General features: G+C 37.4%; 1 protein-coding gene and 1 pseudogene across 1 annotated transcript; both read right to left on the bottom strand.

Moving 5' to 3' along the window:
• Positions 1 to 301: 301 nt before the first annotated feature.
• On the bottom strand, positions 302 to 999 carry LOC122069423 (laccase-11-like). Its single transcript, XM_042633436.1, has 3 exons — positions 892 to 999; positions 645 to 793; positions 302 to 554 (listed from the first exon to the last, which is right to left on the bottom strand). Exons 1-3 carry the CDS (start codon positions 997 to 999, stop codon positions 302 to 304), a joined length of 510 nt encoding a protein of 169 aa, XP_042489370.1.
• A 1,736-nt stretch (positions 1,000 to 2,735) lies between these two features.
• On the bottom strand, positions 2,736 to 4,945 carry LOC122069428 (annotated as a pseudogene).
• Between the last annotated feature and the right edge of the window lie 4,605 nt (positions 4,946 to 9,550).

The following is a 9,550-nucleotide window of genomic DNA, read 5'->3' as shown; positions in this document are numbered from 1 at the left end:
GACTAGCCTTCAACACCTTATACTGTTAAGGAGTCCCTTTCACTTTCACCTACAAGTTCGAACTTTTGGGATGGAAACTTTAAATGATACCAGGAATTTTCTTACACTTATCAGAACATGGAAAGAATGGTCCTGGCTTCCCATTGATGGTATGAGCATCTGATGCTGTAGGTGGCAAGCCCAACTTGTTACCCTTCTTCACCTCTTCTTCAACATCAGTATTCCACCATTCTCCTGCAATATGACAAGCAAGAATTAGAGTCCAGTCCTTGCCTGATCTTCACAATAGCTAGCTTTAGTACTACTTATCCAAGAGTATATTAAACTCCATGTGAGGCTGTGGGAATAGAAATGGGGTTCCTTGTTTAGGCATGATCACAATGGCACCATGGACTGTTGCCCTCAGCCAAAAAATATGTGCATGCCACCATAGGGTTCCCCTTTGGCCTGTGACATTGAAATCATAAGTGTAGCTATTCCCAGTCTGGATTGGACACTGTGTTATATAAGCAGGTCCATCTGCCCAGCCATTGCGGAACTGCTTCAATCCATGCCTGCGAAAGCCAACGAGTGTTTAGTTTGTGTGAGATTACCATAAGTTGAGGTTTGATAACATATGAAATTGATCTAGATCATCACATTACCAATGGATAGACATGTTATATTGAGCAGAGTTTGTAACATTGACTTGAACTGTATCTCCTCTAACATAAATAGTAGGTCCTGGGAATATCCCATTTACAGTTACAATGGGCTTGGTATGACACAATCTGCTCACATTTTTCCCTTGAATCTGGAAACAATGAAGAAGAGAAGTAGATCAATGATGGGAAGGCCAAGTTAAGTGCAAATCATAAAAATTGATAGAAATGTAAATTCAAAACCACTCACATCAAACTGATACTTCTTCAATGCTGCTTCAGCAGACAAGGAAGGGATGCCAAAGAAGAACAAGAAGAGAATGAGAGATGATGAGTAGAAAGTGCCTTTTCTTGCCATTTTTGGTCAAAATTTTTGAGACCCAAGTAAATTGTATGTGAATATGAGATATTTATATGTTTATTTTAGAGGGAGGTTAGGGTTGGCTATCAGTTTGTTAGAAGAAGGGAGATGGTGTAGTTGATTAGGTATGGGATGTGAAGGGCTTATCGAATGCCTAAGCTTGCAAGCAAATATTGATGGGGACTTGTCTGGGTTATTGACTTAGAGGCTAGGGAATGAGAAGAAGTTCAAAGACAAGACAAGCCAAGAAGAAGAAGAAGGGTGGAGAATCACCTGCAACTTTAAAACATTAGAGGGCTTCTGCAAAGAGAGGTACATGAGGCTAACCTACTTACACTGAGCTTTGCCGTTAAGGGAAAGGAATAGCTTTTAGACTTTCCACCATTGTTTACCATTGACTCTTTCTTTATTTACTTCCTCTTCCATTGCAAACACTGCGCCCATTGGTAAAGTTGGACGAACCATATTTCTTACTGCCTCCTTTCTTTCTCATGGCAATAGTTACTAAAACCAATGGCCACTGGCCACCTCAAAATATGGCCCACTTTGTGATTCCTAAATTTTTTTTTTCTTATATCGGAAAAATTCCATAATATTCAAACAACTATCATTCGAAGGGTTTTACTTTGTGTATCCACGGTTGATTACATTGAGCCTACCATTATTATCTGCATTTCCTTCATCCTACATTAAGGTGGCCATCTTTATTTGGTAGGAAATAAAGAGTACTACAAAAAATAATGACGTCGACTTTCATTATTACTCTGTCTTATATGATTCACATCTAGATAAAGTAGCATCATTTATCTAGAAGACCATGGTCCATCCAGAATTTCTAAATCTCTACCTCTTACACCCGGAACCTGTTACAATACAAAATTACTTCCATCCCTTGGATCAAGGTGATTTGGTTTAAAGGATCAATCCACATGCATAGATTTCTTTCTTAGAGAACTATCACTTGCACCCTTCCAGTCCTGGGTTGCATTCATCTGCAATCCCCGTTAGTATCCCTAGTTATTATCTCTGTTAGAATGCCATTGAAGATATTTATCATTTATTCTTTTCTTGTCCGTTTTCTAGAAAGATCTGGTTGAATGTTCTTTCCAAGGGTTGGTTTGTCCCTAGGTTGATGGAGTCATTCATTTACGAATAGGGCTGGGTTTTGTAGCACTTCAATGGAAACTCTATCTATGATACTATTGGCCGTCTTGCCTTCTGTGCAACAATCTACCATATTTAATACGAGCGTAACATGAATAGGTAGACTTCCTTATCCAAGAATTACCACTAGACTTGATTTGCTATTGCCTTTTATCTCTCATTATCTTATCTTCCTGTCATGATAATGTGAGAAACCAGTTTATTGCTAAGTCCTAAGATATCCCAGTGCTTGGGTGGCCTTTGTTGGAGGGTTTTTTCCACTCCATGTTGTTTTCATTTCCTTTGCTTTACATATGAAAAATATCCCTTATTCTAATGTTGGTATAAAGGAAGTATAATACATAGCAAATGATGGGCATAGACATGAACAAGGGAACTGTAGATATAAGGTCCCCAACCATTAAAGAGGAAGACGTGGGTGTCAAAGACACATACAAATATAAACAAGTCTCCTTCTCAAGAAAAATATTAATGAATACAATAATGTGTTTAATACATAAACAAATAAATTAATTAATCAAGAAAATAATAATAACAAAAGAAGCTTAGAATTGATTCTTTTGCATCCACTACTTATTCCCATCAACCTTGATGGAAAGGATCCAAGAGGGTCTCCGGAAATGAGTAGGCGCAGGCCTAAGCCAACCCCGGCCACCGATCATGTCCTTTGTCAAGAAGGGCTTGGCCTCTGCATCCGTGAGGTTTCACGACCATTTAACCCTTCCTGAAGAAGCCGCTTCTGGTCCGTAATTCTTGTACACTCCATAATATGCATTGCTATAGTCACAATCACAACAACAACATTAAATGTTGAAGTTTCATGCGAGTGACAAAAGTAATAATCCCAGATCGGATGTGTGAGAGGTCTAATATGGAGACTTATAGGTATTATATAGTGGGTTGAGACTTAGAGTGAAAAATCATATATTATAAGATTGAGAAAATTGCATTGCCATCCCCTGAACTTTGGTCATTATTCAATGCCACCCCCTGGAGTTTTCGAAACACCAAAGACACCCCCTGAAAATTCAAACAATTCCAAATCAGTCCCTACCATTAGCAGACCCGGTTAAATCTGTTAGTTTTTTTTTCAAAATGCCTAAAACACCCCCATATGGTGTGAGTGGGCAATATTACCCTCCCTTGCTCTTCTTCTAAACTCATATGAACTAAATCCCCGAACCGAGAAGAGAAACCTGCAACTACCGTGAGCACTGCTCCCTTCCGACATACCGTCATGAGCACCTCTCCCCTCCGGCGTGCGATCATGAGGAATGAATACCAAATGAGAATTTTTAATTTTTTTTTACACCTACATTAGCTAGGCAAACCAAACATTGAAAGGCATTTCTAGGTTTGACAAAAAGAATCAAGACAAAGATGACTATTACATGTAGAGATACAAAAAGCGAAAGGGAAAATCTCTCTCGGCTTTTCATACTCCATTATAGTGTTTAGAAGTGTTTTAGTACTTAGTAGTTTATACTATCGAAGATCCTAAACTTTACAGACAAATGAAGGAATAGTCATGAGATACAAGTAAGGTATACTTCGGAATGTGACCCTTTTTTTTTTCCAGCTTCTCTCCTCCCTACTTCTCACTTTCACACGATCCGATTAATCCAAAATCAACGCCTACTCCCTCCTCTTCGAAACTGAAAAATTACTCCTCCCTTCAAGCTTTGAATAACGGAAATCACATATTTCTGGCCAGCTTTTGAGAGACGTATATCTCATCTGGTATTCATTCCTCTCTCTCTCTCTCTCTCTCTAGACTAGGTTTAGGGTTTCAGCAAGGTCTTGGCGATGGCGATGATTGTAGAGTCCTTGTTTCTTCTCGATTTTGTGAAACAGAGACATTCATATGAGGATTGAAGACATTCATATGAGGATTGAATGATCGTACGCCGGAGGGGAGAGGTGCTAAGAAGGGCAAGGGAGGGTAATATCGTCCACTCACACCACATGGGGGTGTTTTAGGTATTTTGAAAAAAAAAATAACATACATTCTATCACTTAATAGGGTCTGCTAACGGCAGGGATCGATTTGGAATTGTTTGAATTTTCAGGGGGTGTCTTTGGTGTTTCGAAAAATCCAAGGGGTGACATTGAATAACGACCAAAGTTCAGTGGGTAACAATGCAATTTTCTTTATAAGATTTGATGTGAAGGTGATTTGAAGGATGTGAAAGAAGTACCTATGTGTGGATGGACGACCCAGTCATGCCATCCTTGAGGCAGAACAACACTAGACATGAAAGTCTTGGCGAACACCCTAGAGTAAGCTTCCCATGGCCTTCCTAAGACACAAGTGCCCACTCCTGTGATCTTGCAACCTAGAAATGTGTAGCCGGTGTTCTTAGAGGGTGATTCTCTTTGCTGTGTCGTGATTGCACCGATTCCTTCCGGTTGCGAATGCAGATGGCATTTCTGTATAGGAGCAACCCAACCCAGAACCCATAAGAAGTTTTGAATTGATTCTGTTAGAGAGAGAGAGAGATAGAGAGAGAGAGAGAGGAGAGAGAGAGAGAGGATACCTATAAGTCCCTGGCTTAATCCATATGAAGACATTGTCCACGTTATTAGATGGCACAACATCAATAGCATCTTGTATCTTCTTAAAATCGCCATTTCCTGATTGATCAACCTTGACAAGAAGGGCAGTAGACCAATCAGTGGAAGTTGGATGAGAAGAAACCATGAGAGAAGAGTAAGCCATGGCAACAAGGAGAAGAAGAACACAAACACAAATTTGAATCCCCATTGACCCACCACCCATGTGTATTTGTACCATCTCTTTGTCTCGATGGTGGTGCAGAGAATTAGAAAGTCTTTCATTAAATGAAGGGAAGCTATACCCTAACACATGGACACGAAATGAAAGAAAGAATGACACAGAGAACGAGACAGCTAAGGCATCGTTTGACAACATTTTGTTTCTGTTGTTTTTGCATTTTCTTATTCCCCGAAACGGAGAAACAATTTAAAAAACGTTTGATAAAGTTGTTCTGTTTCACCCATTTTTAGAAACATAAATCAAAATTTATGCCTATTTACAATTCTAGAAACGACTTTCACGAAGTTTCTAAAAACAAATTTGAGAGAAAAAAAAAAGGTCGTTGTGCTTGTAAATCTCTCAACTATTTAAACTTAAAAAGAGGCAACCAAACCCTGTCTCCCTTTTGGGCATCTAATGATACTGTTAGGTTTCTTGGTGGCATTATGTCTGGCAAAAACGTTTCGAGAAATAGGTTTATCAAACATCAAAAAATTCATTTTTGTTTCCGAAAACGTGAAAAGCCATTTCTACTGTTTCTAAACTTAGAAACAGCAGAAACATTATCAATAGCATCAACTATTAAATGTTTGGTAAACCCTAACCAATATTCTCCAACGATTTTAAGAAGATACAAGATGCTTTCGATGCTATGCCATCTAATAACGTGGACAATGTCTTCATATGGATTAAGCCAGGGACTTATAGGTATCCTCTCTCTCTCTCTCTCTCTCTCTCTCTCTGGTGATTAACCTTCACAGCTCATATCAGCCATTGTTAGGATACGATGTCTTGTATTTCGCCAACTTGTATGAGTGGATTGATTCTAAAGGGCCATTGCAAGGCCGAGGGTCCAAAGGTTTGGAGAAATTGGCCTTAATGAACTGGTAAGTCCATCCCAGGGGGAATTATATGAGTATTTTGGTAAATTATCTTTATAAAGTTTAGCTATATAATTGGAGTGAGGGTTCTTCACTATAATCAATTTGATAGAGGTGGGAGGATGAGCCACTGTAACACTACTCTTCATTGATATTGAAGTAAGCAAATCTCATCACACAATGAACGTAGTCAATCTAGGTAAATTGTGTGATTGAATGTTTGCAATTCTCATTCATTTTACTGCCTCGTTTTAGGTTTTCTACACCCATTTCTTATACTTAAGCATTATGTATATAAAGAATAAGTTATAGCTTAAAGATATAAATGAAAAACAGAATCAGGGCTAACTAGTTCTTTATTGGGTTGATTTCTTGTCGGTATCTAAACTTTTGTTTTCTTTGCAGAGAAAAAGTAGTGGTTCCAGCGAACAAGCCTTTCATAACATTGGGTGGATCGAAGGCTAGTACAACCATTATAACAGGTACTTTGTGGGCCGATATCTCACAATACAGGTACTTAACAAGGTCAACCCCAATCCAAGAGATGGCCGGCTTCTTACCTACACTGTAAGCAATACTTGAATAGGATTATTGATTACAATGTTCACAGAAAGAGAATTTCAAATTAGGAAGGAAGACCTTTAGACCTCCTTACTTATCGAATGAGTTACATCGCGTAAGCGCATAAGGTGCCCTGAAGTTTGGTTTTTTGGAAGCTGTAATGACACATTCTATTGCCATCAACATATTGTACGTAAGCTATGGAGTTGATGGATTGATAATTGTGGAAACCTAAAAATGGCTTCATTAAAATTGTATGAACCTATATTGGTGATAAGGATTCTAGTCTTTCCTATATTCCCCATACGACTCAAATTAAGGCTCCATATATATGGTTGCTTGGGAACTTAAAGGTAGTGGGGTCAATCGATTGGTTGGGGTCGGTTTTAGTTTGATTTTGTTGGTTTTGATATGAGAATGAGTGAAATCGAAACATGAACCAATAATGATGCATAGATTTTTTTTATCGGCTAAGTTTTGATTTGATTTGGGTTTACTATGTATTTCTTTTGCTAAAGGTCAGAAAAATATTATTAAAAAAGAATGAATGCAATATAAAATGGAACCAATGAAGAAAAGGAATTCAGGTTGTAGTCCACATTCGGCATGGCCATCAGCAAACTAACAACCTAAATCAACTTAACTAATAAAGGGGAATTTTTTTTGTAAATTCAGTGAAGTCTATATCTCGGACAATCTTGAGCATCCCAACCAATATTCTCCAAAGCAAATCGAGGAGGTATATACCAAGTCATTGAAGTTCTCGTTGCAGTCGTATGTTTAGCTAAACCATCAGCAACCAATGTAAATGTATTCAAAATTAAAAATTGTTTTTTTTTCTTGATTTTGGGTTAGTATCGGTTTCTTATCGGATTGTATTGGTTTTTGTCTAGTTCTTTAAGTTTGGTTTGATGTCCTATCAGTTTCAATGTGGTTCGGTTTGATTTTGGTCTCAAAATACCTTAGCCCGAAACCTCATCCAACAAGCTCATATCTTAATTCGATTTTGATTTGGCTTCTATTGGTTTGGGGTTGCAGTGTCAACACCCCTACTTAAAGAGTAAAGAAATGAAAATTTTCAAACTTTGGTAATATTCAATATAATTGTATAAAATATTTAACTTTCATGCTAAAGTTTTTTGTTCAAGAGTGGACCCTACACCATAGATACAGAGGTGTGCAATGACCATTGTGCCCTTCCTGGGGGAGTGCACCCATATGTCTAGGCGCAGGGTACTCTAAGACAGAAAACACTTGCCCTTAAATTTCTTTTCATATATAGTAATCAACAACGTATATAGACAGACTTTTAGATGTAATTTTTTGGGGAAGGGTTATCTGAACCCACCAACGTATCCTACAACCCCTCAAAACTAGTAGAAGAACTTGAGTCTATTGACTGAAAGAATCACCTCCATTATCTGTAAAAAAAAATATTGAAGAACTACTACTAGATCTTGAACAGGGGAAGGGTATTCCTGGCTTCTAATAAACACCAACTCAGATAGGCTCCAACATAAACTCCTCCAAGACTAAGGGGTGTACAGCCATGCATACAAGAGAGAGAGAGAGAGAGAGAGAGAGAGAGAGAGAGAGAGAGAGAGAGAAGTTTGTTGATGTTTGTTTAATGGCTTGTGGCCCAAGGATCAAAGGTTGAATTTGAATGCTTTGCTTCAATTGCATATGTGGCCCTTCTTTTTTTTGGCACCTAAAGTGTTTAAAATAATGTGGGAATCGAAACTTGGAGAATACTGTTTACGTATACCTAACCAAAGTGTTAGGATGTGTTTGGTTACATAATTCATTGGAGTTTTATTTCAGATTTGGCAATGAGTCCATAGAGAGTGTTTCTCTTGAATCATATTTATTTTTAAGATTTCCCGGAAAACTATTTGGTTACCCATCCTAATTTTTGTGATTCTTTTGAATCACCACTTAATATAGACTATTTATATGAGGGCTAGGATTATGTGTGTTAAATATGAGTTTTGCTATTTACCTTATTTCTTAGATGAACCACATTTAGCTTTACAAGGTGTTTCAAATGAATTAATTTATACCTAACCAAAGTGTTAGGATGTGTATGGTTACATAATTCATTAGAGTTTTATTTCAGATTTGGCGATGAGTCCATAAAGAGTGTTTCTGTTGAATCGTATTTATTTTTAAGAGTTTCCGGAAAACTATTTGGTTACCCATCCTGATTTTTATAATTCTTTTGAATCACCACTTAATATGGACTATTCATATGAGGGCTAGGATTATGTGTGTCAAATATGAGTTTTGCTATTTACCTTATTTTTTAGATGAACCACATTTAGCTTTACAAGGTGTTTCAAATGAATTAGTATTTCTAAGTAGAACCAACTCAAAAAACAACCAAACAATTTAAAAAAAAGAGAATCGTGTTTCATTAGAAAGACTTTCTGACGAATTATGTAATCAAACACATCCATGTCAGCTCTCCTTCAAGAGTTGAAGTGTGAACCTGACTCAACCTCTCAAGTCCCAAGAGTAAATGCATGTATGCATGGTATTTGATACTCTGTATCTTTTGTTTCAAATCAAGGATAGAGAGTTGAGGCTCTATAATGCACTTGCAAGGAGAGAAAGGTATGGGTCCAGGAAATATCATTCTCTCCTTCTCTTTTCAACCACAGGATGTCAGTATCTAACTTTCTAATTCAACTACTGGAAGGGTATTTTGGATATTTGCTAATAGAGATCTTAGAAGTTCAATCATATTGTCAAATCATTGTAGATGAAGATATTCTCTCTTCACTAAACTTTCGTCAATATGTATTAGGAATAGACATTTATTCCTTGGTAGTAGCACACCCTCAAGCAAAGAAGAAGAAAAAATGCCATTGTAATCAATAATGTTTGTTGTCCATTTGGTGGTCGAAATTGAACATAACTTGAAGTTATCAATTGGACAATCTGATTTTGGATGAGTAATAATATGTTTTAGTATGTTCCTTAGGGTGTGAAAAAACATAAGTGACTTGTCCTTATTTATGGGTTGTGTCCATGGATCTAAGTATTGGTACTGGATTGTTTGTATCGGGTGATCTGCATTGGTTTTGCAAGTGTTCGATCTTGGTACCTAGTTGATATCGTATCGATTGAACAGTATAGACCAAGGGTAAAAAAAAAAAAAAAAAAA

This window comes from Macadamia integrifolia, unplaced genomic scaffold (genome assembly GCF_013358625.1).
Source record: "Macadamia integrifolia cultivar HAES 741 unplaced genomic scaffold, SCU_Mint_v3 scaffold612, whole genome shotgun sequence".
Taxonomy (NCBI): Eukaryota; Viridiplantae; Streptophyta; class Magnoliopsida; order Proteales; family Proteaceae; genus Macadamia; species Macadamia integrifolia.
Note: the sequence above shows the minus strand (reverse complement) of the source record. Positions and strands in the feature narration are given on the sequence as shown.